This window comes from Mus caroli, unplaced genomic scaffold (genome assembly GCF_978045245.1).
Source record: "Mus caroli unplaced genomic scaffold, Mus_caroli_1 scaffold_1, whole genome shotgun sequence".
NCBI lineage: Eukaryota > Metazoa > Chordata > Mammalia > Rodentia > Muridae > Mus > Mus caroli.
The window spans coordinates 153,331,273-153,345,406 of NW_028227256.1; the positions used below are offsets into that span (position 1 = coordinate 153,331,273).

Here is a 14,134-nt window from a genome sequence, read left to right on the forward strand (position 1 = left end):
AGTTAAAATCATTAGAATTTATTGGCTAACACACAAAAACCATAAATTTAAATTGGGAAAGTAACACAATATTACTGCTAGTATTCATCTTGAATTTGTGTGCATTCCTATTAGCCATGAGAAATTTTTTAAGTTAATTTCTGTACACACACACACACGCCCCTGCCATAGCATACATGTGGCTCCAGGGGACATCTTTTGTGAATTGGTTTGTACCTTTCATCTTGTTGGGGTGGTGCTAGCCACTCTTGTCCTTCCTGACTATACAGGGGACCCCTGGCTAGCTGGCCCACAAGCTTCTAGAAGATTCCTCAGTCTCCATTTGCCATCTTGTTGTAGGAATGCTACTGGGACAACAGGCACAGCATTTTAAAAACTGTATTGTAGGCATAGAACTAAGGTCACCAGGTTTGCCTGGCAAGTACTTGCACCTGCTGAGCTGGTGCCCAGCCTGAACTTTCTGTTTTGTCACGTAGGATTGAGTAAATAAATGCCTAACAAATGCCTTTATGAGTGAATTTTCTCATGTTCATCAATTGCTCCTTTCTTTAAAAGTGAGGGTTTTTTTTTATTTTGTTTTGTTTTGTTTTGTTTTGTTTTGTTTTGTTTTGTTTTGTTTTAAAGCACTCTGTTCCAGTGTTATGGATAGCTCTTAGGTCAGCCAAGGGTCCTTTTTTTGTAAAGATCTACAGATCTGATGTTGAAATTTTTGTTCTTAAAAATCATACCTTCTGGTCTCCAAAGACAGGAGGAGGAGGAAAAGGAGAAGGAGGAAGAGGTGCAGTCACCACCATCACCCCCACCACCCTGGTCTTGGTTTTCTATCCAAAGAAATGAATTACTAGACTTTGATTAAGAAAAGATTTTGGGGGGCTGGTGAGATGGCTCAGTGGGTAAGAGAACCCGACTGCTCTTCCGAAGGTCCAGAGTTCAAATCCCAGCAACCAAATGGTGGCTCACAACCATCTGTAACGAGATCTGACTCCCTCTTCTGGTGTGTCTGAAGACAGCTACAGTGTACTTACATGTAATAAATACATCTTTAAAAAAAAGAAGAAAAAAGAAAAGTTTGGATCCAAGCAGTGGTTGTGAACATGGCTTTAATCCCAGTACTTGGGAGACAGAGGCAAGTGGATCTCTGAGTTCAAGACCAGCATGGACTACAGAGTAAATCCCAGGACAGCCAAAGCTATACAGAGAAACCCTGTCTCAACAAACCAAACCAAACCAAACCAAAAAATTGAAAACAAACAAAGTAAAAAAGATTTTGAAAGCCAGAAAGAGGGAGAAGAGACTTGGGGAATTTCATGCCCTGGAGTCATTTCCAGACCTTAGACTTTAGGTGAAAGAGGTTCACACGCTTTGGGCTTCAGGACACCAGTCCAAGGAAGACTCCAGGATGAATTCTGACCTCAGCTCTCCTCGGTTCTCACACCTACTGGCTCTTATTGATGCCCTGGTAACCGGGTGTGCAGGGATGGATCCTATAGTAAGTAGCTCTGATACTCCCAAGACTCACTACACTACTCACCTCTGGTTCTCAGGTGAGCTATCCTGCAGTTATCCTATAGAGTTGCCTTCTGAATCTCAAGGCTGTAGACCTGTCTGTCACTTCTGCTGGGGGGCATTTAAAGGACAGTTGCTCTAGTGAATGGAGCTTTAAGAAACCTGCTGTTTACATACAGCCAAGTAGTGTCACAGTGCTTTAAACAACTTGCCAGCCCCACAATGACCAAGGTGGCCACTTAGCGGCAAAGAGATGCAATCAGGGATGCGAGTTCTAGAAAGAGATGAGAGAAGTGGCTCTTCCAGATGAACTAGCTGTTGTTCAGTGTCTTTTCCACCCAATCAAGTGCCTGGCAGGCCTAGGGAAGTCCATTGCTCTCTGCAGAGGTGAACATCAAAGCGCCTGGATACCACCAGCCCTGGCAGGGGAGTTTCTCCACTATAAGCTTCATAGATGTTTGAGTCTCTCAGCTCCCTCCTAAGCTGTATGGTCTGCTTGTGCCTCGTGGTTTCCAAACACACCTCAAAACCTAGGAGGCAATGAAACCTGGACAGGGCCAAGGAAAAGTGACCAAAGACTGGGCCCTCTGTCACCTGCAGTTCCCTGTTACTCTCCCTGAAGATATAAGCTGGCCGGCTTTCCAGAGTGCATTCTTCCAGGCAGAGGCCAAAGTTCTGACAGAAGACTTCATCAAGGGCTGGGACCCCAAGGGCTTGGCCTCTCTGTTAAGGAGACCACAGGGCTGGGGCCAAACAGAAGACAGACCAGGAAGGGTAAGGACAGTGTTTCCCCATCTTTGGTATAACTGCCCCTCAGGACATCAGAGGAGGGCAGGCCAGGTTTGCTGGACTCTGCCTTGACATGGGGGCAAGCACAAGGATGTGTGTGGAGGAGCACGTGGAGCACGTAGATTAGACTATTTTTTTCTGAGTTTAACTTGTTTGTCAAGCTGAGTGGCAATCCTCCCCGTTGCTTCTGCCCCAGCCTCCCATCAGAAGCATTTGGCTGTGTGAGGTATGAACCAGGGTCAGGATGCCAGGAAAGCCACACCCGAGGAGGCTCAGGCAGGTGGCTCACTACTGTGACAGAGCTGTGGAGATCCTGCCTGGTGTTGCTATGGGAGTTCCCCTTTCCCAAGAGGAGAGGGTCCATCAGGATACAACTGGCCTGTGGCTGCCTTCAGCCAGGACCCCTCAGGAGGGTGCTGTGGCCAGAATGTGAGGGAGAGCAAGGACACTAGAAAAGAGCTCTCCCCTGGATGGTGTCCCCACACCGTGTCTTCATCATGGCATAAACCTCAGCTCACACATGGTCTCCTAGCATAGGAGAGCCTGCTGAGGGTGTCCCTGCTGGTGTCTCTCCTGCACAGCATGCTCATCACTATATCCCACAGCCCCTCAGTCAGTAACACCAGGTGGTATGAAATATAATGGTGCAAGGGGAAACCTGGTGGGCCTATGCCAAGGTGTGCCCCTGAGAAATTACACCATGCAACAGATCGGGTATAAAGGGGGCTCACTGGGGAAAGGGAGGGGAGTGAGGGTAGAGGCAGGTGAGTGGACATGTAGACAGTCAGACAGACAGAAGCTTAAGCCATGAGGGTAGGGAAGGACAGAAAAAGAGGGAGGGAGGAAAGGGGAGAAAGTGTGTGTGTGTGTGTGTAAGAGAGAGAAAGCAAGAGGGACACACACACACAAGCTCCTCGGGCGGCAGGGGCAGGTGATGATGTAAGCCATTGTTAGGTCCCTGGGAGGAGCCTTGTGGATTCCCTTGTAAGCTAACATCAAGGACCACACCTGTCCTATCTTGTATCCTGATTCTAGTCTAACCCAGCACAGGAAATCCTGACATAATGGTGGTAATAATAATATAAGGTTTTTGTTCTGCTTTGTAGTAATACTTTTTTCTTTATTGGACTGTCACTTTAAGGAGACCCTTAACTCCTAGAACATGACTTACCAGACATGTGTGTTTCTCTGTCCAACCCAGCAAAAGTACTCTTTGCTTTGCAGGTTTCCCCTTAGAACCCTCTTCTACCAGAGAAACAGCTAGAAAGGCCCGTTAAGACACAGGAAGCCCCAGTCCCAGGATGTCTGCATGGGCAGGACAGGGGGCCAGCTGGTGGGCAGGCTGGCTTATCCAAGCCATGGACATGAGCCCTGGGAAGCCAAGGTAGAAGGCAGTGTGGCAGGAGCTCACCCTATCTATCAGAAGGCCTGAGATAGGGCCAAGGGGCTCACTGTGAAGAAGGAAACTCATACCACAGGTCTCAAGTAGGATTCTGCTTCTGCGCTCAGTCCCGTGGCTAAGCATCATGGAGCACGCCTGCCTGCAATGGCATTTCCAGGAGAGCCCCAAATCTTAGATACCCAGGTGATTTGTGTAAGTATGGCTACTGGTACTCTAGGATTGGCTGACAGGAATCTCTACTTGACATTTTGTGAGCAGTCAGGCTATGGGGCTCGTTTGGTAAGGAACCCCTGTGGTCTTGGACTGGTAGGGCACTTCCTTGAACAAAGGCCCTTGGCATCTCTTTCAGAAACCCTGCTTGACTGTGTGCTGGCCTATCAGCCTCTCAGACCCTCAAGCAGAGGATGCAGGGTGGGGCTCAGACATCCCAGGAGCCAGGCTGCTAAAGAGGTCAAATGCCCTGCCAGCTGCATCCTCCCCCACCCCAGCTGCCCCCCGAGCAGGGGGTGTCCTTGGCGGTCCACCTGCTGCACCCAGAGCTAAGGCTGGCTGAGCAGAGTGAAGATGTCAGAGAAAAGCCCAAAGCTCCCCGTAATGAGGTTCATTATCAGCTGCTCTGATCCCTGTAAAACCCAGCAGGCTGGATTAGGGGCAAAGTCTAATCCAGGCTGACTCCTGGCTGAGCAGCAAACCCAGGCTGGCTGGACAAGCTCCAGGAGAGCTGAAGGTGGCAGCTGCAGACAGGTCCCTCAGACACCCAGGACAGGTCTCAGGTAGGGTGGAGAGCAGGAGGTGGCAGGGCCATTACCAAGGCTTGTCCCCAGTGTGTGTGTGGACTCGGGCTGGGGCGCAGAGTGCTCTGTGGGGGACTTGGGTGAGTGCCTGCTCCTGTCCCCAGGAGTGCTCCACCTGCTCGGGTGAGGCTGGACGCTGTACATTTGTAGACACAGTCAATACCTCTCCAAGGATCAAGTCAAACACGGTCTGCGTGACTTAACAAAAATAATTTTATTCCACATCCCTCCCAAGCCGCAGGAGCATGTGGGCTGGTCTCTCCACCCCCTCCTGCCCACAGCGGATCCAACTGGGAGAGAGAGGACTCTGCCCACTGCCCTAAACCCAGCACCTTCCACACCCCAAAGTTAGCATTGATTTTAGAGACCAAAGTAAGAGACAAGCACCCCGCTCAGAGAGGAGTCTGCCCTCTCCCAGCTAGCCCAGGACTAAGGCACTACAGACCCCAGCATCACCCACCCCCTTGCCCCTACCACCAAGCAAGCACTACACCCTACAGTGCAGCAACTGTCACCTTCCCAGCCTGCCAAACTACACTCTTGCAGCAGAAACCCCAGTTTGAACCTGGGTGACCAGAATCATTTCCTGAGGCTCCCAGACCCATTCTTGAAGCTAAGCCCCACCCACACCTGAGGTGCTGAAGCTGGCCAGGCCAGAGAAGGCCCAAGGGATGCTTTTTCTTCACGTTGTGAGGGAGGGGAGTGGACAGTCTCAGAATGCAGTGAGGAGGTCCACTCCAGCCCACCTGGCCCAGATACTCTCCTCTGGATGAGAAACCTTGGAAACTCTGGACTTGTTTGCCTCAATCTAAGGCCAAGACCAAGCAGGACACATTGAGACTTCAGCAGGAATGGGGCAGGACTTCACAAGAGCTGAAAAACAGAATTGGGTGCTAAAGCCAGGGCCGGAGCCTCCCAGAAGCCTCCTGAGCCCCTGCATCAGACTTCTCCTACCCCATGCTGGTCAGGCGAGACTGGCACCCTGATTCTGTTTTGTCTATGGAATCCTCTCACAGTAGACTCCAGGGTTCACTGCAACAACTCACTTTCTTGGACTTGCCACTCTCCTAAGCTAGACAACAGAACGGGGGTAGAATGGAAGCAAGGGGGCCAGTGGGCCAAAAAAAAACAAACAAAAAAAACACCCCAAAGCCCCAGACATCAGCAGCTCCTTGTCTGTCCTCTGCCGAGGCAGTTCAGGCTGTGGGGTAACTAGCATGGCCCTTTGGGGTTCTCAGCCTGGCCCGAAAGTAGGTGTACATGGCCAGTAAGCCCATGAAGGACACGGAGTAGAGCCCCACACAGAGGCTAATGTCCAGGTGGGAAACGCCCCCTCCTAGAACCTGCAGCCACTGGTCTTGGCCCTGTATAGCTAGGGCCTCTGGCTCCCCTTCAAGTATGGGGGCTAGCTGCTTGGGGCTGCGGCCCCCTCGCCTGAGCTCTAAAGGGCCTTGGAGGTGGTTCACCTCAGGCAGCAATAAGGCTTCAGTGTCTCTCTTGCTCAAGTGTTGCTGCCCGGGGGCATTCTCCTGCATATCCCTCTGGTGCTCTTCCACGTGCTCAGGAGGGCCCTGCCCTGGTGAAGCTCCACCCATTCTGAGGCCTGTGTATAGTTCCTGGGGGCCACTTGCTTCAGGCTTCTCAGCTGGTACATCTAGGGCAGTGGCTCCAGGGGACTCTGCAGAAGCAGCCTGCTCATGGCCCGACACTGAATTTCTGCTCTCCAGTTTTAATGTATCCATTACCAGCTCGGAGGTAGCTTCTGGACTCCCTTTCCGGCCTGCGTGTCTAGATGCAGAAGAGTCTATGACGATGTTTGCTGGGGAGAAGTGAGCCTTGAGAAAGTTGAGGGTGGCACCGAGGTCCCACAAAGGCACCTGTCCGTTGAGTTCATTATGGCAGGCAGAACACAGCTCACGGGGAGGCCACTGCACCTTAGGGAAGTGGGGGTCCTCACTCAGAGCACCTGGGGAGGGAAGGACACTCAGTTGTAACAGCCACTCTGCCTGGAGCTCAGGTTTCTTTTGTTCACAACACCAGCTTTTTCATCTGCAAAAAAGGCTCACCAAGCCTTTAAAAGGATGGGAGGTGAGAGATACAGAGACAGAAAACAAAAGCAAAAATAAACCAAGATAAAAACCCAAAACCAAAAGGAGCCAGGCTCAGTGGTGCAGATCTGTGATCCCTGCCTCTCAGGAGGATGCAGTAGAAGGATTGAATGTTCAGGACCAGTCTGGATGCCTCTGTCTCAAAAGAAGAAGGCAGAGGAAAATTTGGGGAAATAGCTCAGTAGCAGAGTGTCTACCTCGCTTGAGCTAAGCCCAAGGTTCCATTCCAAGCACCACTACAAACCCAAACAAGCCCTGGACAAACTGGCACAGTTCTGGCCTACAGGGTGACCTGGCCACTGCGGCATTTGGTTGCAGAGGTGAGGTAAGTACAGGGAAGAGGCTGGCAGGGAAGGTAGGCATATATCTTTTTTTTTTTAATATTTATTTATTTTATGTGAGTACACTGTAGCTGTCTTCAGACACACCAGAAGAGGGCATTTGATCCCATTACAGACGGTTGTGAGCCACCATGTGGTTCCTGGGATTTGAACTCAGGACCTCTAGAAGAGCAAGCACCCAGTGCTCTTAACCGCTGAGCCATCTCTCCAGCCTATATGTCTTCTTTTTAAAAGCCACTAGGACAGGGAACCAAGTGCTGGCTTACAGTACCACCGGCTCCACCCAGCTCCTACCCTAGGAGGGCTGCCTGGGAGGTATACACCACTCCCCAGATGTGTAGTATCCAGTCTAGAGAAGGCTCCCTCCCAGGCTCTGTGTAGGACCTACCATGCTCCCACTTGCATGGAAAGGTAAACAATGTAAGTAAGGGTAACTACTTACCCTGGGGAGGCTCCCCACTCCCCTGCCCACTCTCCTAAGAACTTTCTCTGGGTATGGAGGAAAACCCATGCTCTCTTTTCCCTGTTAGTCTGATAAAAGGCATATAGAGGGACTGCAGAGCGGAGGAGCAGGAGAGAGGGGTCCTGGGACCAGCAGGGGAAGGAGCACTAGCACTGAGCACCAGGGTCATTCAGTGCCCCCGTCTGCTTCCTCTGCACATGGGGCTAATGAGACTGGACTGCGTAGAGTGCCACTGAAAATGACAGTCAGTATGGCCCCCATATGCCACCTACAGCCTTGGAAGTAAGCCCTCCTTACCTGAGAGGCGAGCGTTAACCCTGTTGTGGCTAGTCCAGAGCCAGAGAATTGCATTGCTGGGACTTCTCACTTGGTGCATGGACGCTGCAGCCATCTGCTCAAAATGGTTCGCACAGTCACGACAGCCAAAGAAGAACTGAACATAGCTCCTCATGGCTTGGAGGACCTCCTGGCCGTCAGCTGCAGGAAAAAGGAGACACCACAGAAAGGCTCTTCACACTGCCAGCCTCTGCTGTCTCCATCAGGGTTCCCCACAGGCTGCCCCACCCTCCTCAACTCTGCTGTGGTCCCCAGCAAAGTGCCTCACGTTCCAGCCTATGACACAGGCCTAATACTCCCTTGCCTACTTCTATCCTTTCGGGGGTCACCACAGAGATGGTCCCATTTCCTCCCAAACTCCTAAACTTCAGTTCCCCCTCTCCTCTTCAGTGGGACAGTCAGGCTCTGTGGCATGACTAGACAGGTGACAGAGGCAGGTCACTCATCCCAGCCTCCATCCTCCTCCTCTACCTGCCTGCTTCAGCTCCCACCCAACTTGCTCTCTGGTGGGCCTCGCCTCTCTGGGACCCTCTTAGAAGTCCACCCTCCTCTGGTCTAAATATCTTTTGGTCTGCCTCTATGTCCCCCCTTATTCTCACTCTGACTCCCCCATATAGGCTGGTACCAGCAAGGGTCTCTGTCGACTCCCACACTTTTTCTCGAACTGAAACCAGACTCTCCTGAAGGTTACCCACCCACACTTTCTATGGCTTTTTTCTCTTCCTGTACCTCAGATACCTTGGGGCTCACTTCCTGTTGCTTCTACACATTCCCTCCTCAGCAGAGCTCCAACACTTTAGAAAGTAACCTCCCTCCATCCTCTAGGAGCTCGCAGGAGCGCTCTCTCTCTCTCTCTCTCTCTCTCTCTCTCTCTCTTGCTCGCTCTCTCTCACTCTCTCTCTCATCTCTCTCTCTGTGTGTCTCTGTGTGTGTCTGTCTCTGCTTTGCAACATCAGTGTCTGTACCACTGTGTCACCTCTTGCTCCATTTCCTCCATCCCCACTCCAGGTCTAACTGCCCCACATCATGGCTCTGTCAGCTCTGCCTCCCTCTTCTCAACATCTCCAGAACTGTATTCCTGCAAACACTTCCTTTTCTTTCTGCCTCCCACTAATACAGGATCAGTCCAGCTGGCTCCCATGGGGGACAGACAGATGTGACAGACAGACAGACTGAGGCAGAGTGCAGTGAGCAGGCCCTGGATTCACCTGGTTCCTGTGGGTGGGCCTCACTGTATCGGTTTGCCTGCACCGTCAGGAAGTGGAAGAGGACCCACAGCGAGCAGGGAAACCCCCGGAAGTGTGGCTCACTGCCCTGGCAGCCGACCCAGTTCACCTTCTCAGTAAGGACAGCATCCTAGAAGGGACACACATGAGCATGAGTGCACAAGCAGACAAGAGAAGGGGTGGAAACGGGGATGACAAGAGAAGCTTCCAGGAGCTTCTCTTGCACCACAGCCATCTTCTTGGCCAGAAGATTAGCAGATCTGAGAACTCATGGCATAGACCAAGTTCTATCGAGGTTCCTGGAACCTTGACTCCTTATAAACTCACATGGGTATTGCTTTACTGCCTTCAATGCCAGTATTACATAAATGCATGTTTCAGAAACTTCACACAAGTCACATGAGAACTCTTGTAGCTGAGAAGGTAATTCTGAGGTGTACATTTGTCTTGCCTTTTTAAATTTGTAAACCTGCCCTGAAAGGAGATGCATTATCTGGGAAACTGAACTGTCTTTTTGCAGTTTAGCCTTCATGTACATAAAATATGCCATTAATTTTATTGGGGGAAAAATTCCATCCAAAAATGTTGCCTACAGCTATGAGTTAAGAGTGTCTGTACAGCGTGTAGCTTTTATTTTCTAAAGATTACAGGTAGGGCATGTATATGAATTATAAATATATAAATACAATTTTGTATTAAAAGTTTTGTAGTTTATGGCAAAATCTGGTTCTGTGGTAGGCTACTAAGTCCAGTCCTGTGAAAGGAATGTTTGTGGCTCATATCACTGTGTGAATGCATAGACAGTTTGAAGTTTTGATATATTTGTGATATTTATCTTCCTTGAGCACTGCAGTCTCACCCCCAAGAGAATTCAATGGGAATGTTTTATTGTGACTTGTCCTCTGTTGCATTTTAAAGTTATTTCCTGTAATTTATTTTCAGTACATAATTAAAAATTTGTTGTATATATAAAAAAAAAAAATAAACTCACATGGGTCTGTATGTCCACTGGGTGTGGCTTGTTTCTGCAGACAGCAGAAAGAACAGGTGCCCTGCTGGGGGCCATGCTGGGGAAGCAGACAAGAGTTAAGAACTCTGGTGTCTTAGATGAATATGGTGGCTCATGCCTATCATCTTCACATTTGGGGAGCTGATGCAGGAGGATTGCTGAGTTTCAAGGTCAGTAGCCTTATATACAGAGTAAGGCCCTATCTCAAAAATAAGCCTCCACTGCCTCATCCCTCAGAGGTGTTAGCTCCGTTCACTGACGGGCCTTACAGGCTCTTAGGCTAGAACAGCTATGCCATCTCCGAGACTTGCTTTCTTCATCTGCTAAGTGAAAATTCTGAAGTATGAGGATTCGATGAGATATTCCATAGGACCCAACGAAGCAGCTTATTAGTGATAAATGGAATCGTTTAATGCAAACCTCTGGATAATGTCACCAAAGATGGAGGCATTAAGTCCTCCCAGTCCCAGACATGTCGAGGACATTGATAAGGCCTTCACTTGCCTGCTGGACTCACCTCCTTCCTGCTGTCCAGAGCAGCTTTGAAGAAACTGTAGGGGACCTTCTTCTTCGGTTGCCTCTGAAGCCAGTCGTTTATGGAATGCAAGAAGTTCTGGACCAAAGGCTGCCCAGGGAAGTACTGTAGGTAGGAGCAAGTGGTGATTGGACAGTAAGAAACAATTCTATAGAGTTTTACATTGTAACAACAAATGTGAATTCATATACTCTATTCTGGACAGAGGAGAAGAAACTCTATGTAGCCTAGGCCCTGTGGGTCTCTCCTATCAAGGCTCAGGCTACAATGCTGACCTAACCACATGAAGCCACTCAGAGAAAGTTCCAAGCACCACACCACTCCCCAGGACTGCTGTGAACACTGGGCACAAATCTCTTCAGGCAGTCTTCTGACATAGCAACTGATGGCCCAGCCGGGCTTATATGGAGTAGGCAAGGGGTTATGCGTCAGGTAATTGAGGAAAACTGCAGCTGTATCTTGGCAGCTGCTTTCTGATGCCCAGAGTCCCCTTTGTCACCCAGCCTCCTGGGAGCAGCAGGTGGGTTCTTCGGAAATAGATACCAGGACCCCCTCCCCATGACAAACATCCTGATAAGCCAGGAAGGAAAAACTGCAGGGACATCTCAGGCCATTCTCAGTGATAAGATGGAAGAAAGATCATGCTCTAGGGAAGAGGGTGTACAGTGCCACCAGAGGGAGGCACCATAAAAAGTCTTTAAATCCCTAACACAGGGCCCAGTGGGCCTCTACCCACCTCCCTTTGGAATGCCCATTCCAGCTTGGTGTGCACTCTCCTTTTTGCTTTTCATAAGGAAACTGTTTTTAGCTGTCTGTGTTTCTTGGCTCAGTTCTTTCTTTTGAAAAGACAAGAACCAAACTGAGGAGAAACCTTCATTGGTAATAGGCTAGGCTGGCAAAAGACCTTTCATTTTTTAGCTCATGGGCTGCCAGTATGGACAGGCTAGCCTAGGGCTTAGGGCCAAGATCCAAATCTTGATGGTAACTCCCAAGAGCCTCAGAGGAACATGAAAAGCTACTCTGACAATAAGTCAACTCAAATCTGATTAGTATCAGCACTTTAAAACCACAAGGACTCAAGGGAGGAGGGGATGTGTGCATGTGTGCATATGTGTGCATGTGCAAACGCCTGTGGGGGTGGGGTGGGGTGAAGGGGACGCAGCAGTGAAGCAGAGCAGATAAAACCACAAGAGGAAAGATGAAGGTGGAGAAGACAATGATCTGAGAGATGTGCCAAGAGGAGGAGGAGGAAGACACCAGGAGAAGAATCCTAATATGAGAGTGGCACAGAGGCAGCATCCGAGAGGGCATTAACCCTCCTTATCAAACAGCAGGGGCTAGCCAGCCCCCAGAGTGACAAATGGCCGGAAAGACTTGTGCTTCAGAGTGCTTCCTCCTGGTCAGCTCCCAGGAGCTCTGGGCCCACACGCAGATTTACAGCTGAAAGTCAGAACATCTCTCTGACCTCCGCCTGCCACCCTGACTTGGCATCTTCTTTGCCTTCTAAGGCCATGTATCAGAAGCAGGGATGAATTAAAGGGCTCTGGACAGCAAGGGCAGGGAAACCTCGGTGACCAAACGCCACCCAGTGGCCAGCCCTAGTAACGGCTCAAATGTGACAAGGCAGGCTTGAGGGGGTGTGGGGGGGCTCTCCACTCCAGGCTTTCTTGTCAGAGGAGAGGGAGGATGTTAAAGGAGCCATGGATGTGAAGGTCACCTTCAACAAGGCGATCCCCCCCACCCCCCTCTGGCTGTCAGTTCCTCATCTCTAGAATGACGAGTACCACTCAGAGAGTTTAAGAACAGAAAATAAGCAAATGCACAGTGTACGGCACGCTCTGTCAGCCTGCCAGAGCTTGGGGAAGGAAGCAGCTTTGATTCTTCTTCTCCAGGGAAGAAAGAAGGTCCCCAGCAAAGCAGATCACGCGGACAAAGGTCAGACAGGGCCTCTGCACTTGGGTCCCAGGTCACTGTGCGCCCACTGTGGGCCTTCCTCAGTCCTCTTCTCAGAGACCTGGCTTCTGGCTAAAGAGCCCCGTAGTAGATCCTCATCTCCTGCTCTTGCTGAGGGTCTAGCTGAGTGTATCGCTGAGAGTGTGCTGTGCAGGCCTTTATCTAACCTGGATACTTTCTGTCTCCTCTCATATCAGCGTCACACAGCCCCGCTGGGAAGCAAACTAAACACCAGCCTGCTTACAGCTGAACACAGAGTCAAGCAGCACGGAGAAACTGCTGCTTCCCAGGACTCCTCGGAAATAATCTGACCTGGGCTCGGGGTATCCTCATTGAGGCCTGCAGGGCTGGGGAGCACATGGGAGCTGTCCCTCACTGAGGGGGTAGAAAAACACTACAAAGGCCTGCCCTGGATTGGCTCCTTCTGAATGTTCAGCAGGGTGTCTGCACCAGGCCTCCTCAGTATTGTGGAGTGCAGGCTGCAGGCCTTTGAAGCAAGGAAATAGCTCTGCCTTGCCCGCAACATTCCTTACAGGGTCTTCTTTGTATACAGATACACAGGCCACCAAGCCAAGAGGGTCAGACTGGTGGCAAAATGGGTGAGATCTGGAGGTTCCCCCAGCCCTGCTGGGAAGAGCAGGCTCAGATTAGCTGGGACAGAGGGAGGCTGAGTCAGCAGACAGGCCCAGGGGACAGGCAGCCCTGACTCAGCAGCAAAGCAGGGCAGGGATGCCCATGGATGGGAAGGCAGAGTCGGGAGGCCAGGGAATGACAGCTCAGGACAATGCCTCAAGTCTGCTCCTGCTGGCTATCTTAGGGCAAGCTATGTGAGCCCCTGGGCCTTAAATGGTAGTGACACAACTCTAAAAAGCAGGCAAAAAGACTAAATTCTTGTCAGACATCAGGTCCTTAACAACCAAAAGCTTCACTCTGAGAAGTAGCCACCTTTCTGAGACACTACCAGGGAGCAGTTCAGGGCTAACACTAGGGAACTGGATTAGCCTGAGGAGAAAGACAGCAGAGCAGAAAGCACCCCTCTTCACTCTGGCGGTCCGAAGTCCTATCTCCCAGTTATCATGGAAGGGAGTAAGACACCACAGTCTGGGGCTTAAGTGAGGTAGAGAACTCAGGTAAGCAGGCAGTCACCATGACTGAGGATATCTGGCTCAGTGTGTCTCTCCCCTCTGCTCTACAGGACGGGTGGTCTCTGGTCACATGGGGCTGGTAAAGAATACGGCTATAAGAGGAGGGCAGACACCTATGGGGGCCTGGGCAGCTATGGACCCAGGTGTCCAGTCCGACCTGAATTCTCAAGGAAGGGACTGGTTTGGTGTCTACTCTCCAGGGATGCACACTAATCACATATGAACTCCAGAGACAAAGGAAGCCAGGGCCTGCTCACCTTGGCCAATACTGCCACAAACTTTTTCAGGGCCACCAGGCGCTGTCCCTCCAGCACTGAGAACTTCCCCACTTCTACACGCAAGATGTAGTGGAGTGCAGACTCCAGGTCGGCCATGTAGATCTTGGAGCTGAGGTTTAAGAAGAAGTGGAAAGAAGAGAAGCATTAGCCTGAGAGCAAGCACTAAAGGAACAGAGCGAGGGAGCACTGCTGACGTCACAGTAATGCGTGGCATGTGGCTCTAACAGCGGTTTGCTGAGTGCCCTGGGT

At 50.7% G+C, this 14,134-nt stretch overlaps 1 protein-coding gene across 1 annotated transcript in view; it reads right to left on the reverse strand.

The window, feature by feature from the left end:
- Positions 1 to 5,372: 5,372 nt before the first annotated feature.
- Positions 5,373 to 14,134, reverse strand: part of Qsox1 (quiescin sulfhydryl oxidase 1) — a 34,737-nt gene continuing 25,975 nt past the window's right edge. Inside the window, exons 8-12 of the mRNA XM_021160270.3 lie at positions 13,865 to 13,994; positions 10,492 to 10,614; positions 8,948 to 9,095; positions 7,701 to 7,880; positions 5,373 to 6,457 (exon numbers count right to left, since the gene is read on the reverse strand). Of these exons, the coding sequence (XP_021015929.1) occupies positions 5,688 to 6,457; positions 7,701 to 7,880; positions 8,948 to 9,095; positions 10,492 to 10,614; positions 13,865 to 13,994 (1,351 nt within the window). The 3' untranslated portion in view covers positions 5,373 to 5,687. The remainder of the gene's footprint in view (positions 6,458 to 7,700; positions 7,881 to 8,947; positions 9,096 to 10,491; positions 10,615 to 13,864; positions 13,995 to 14,134) is intronic.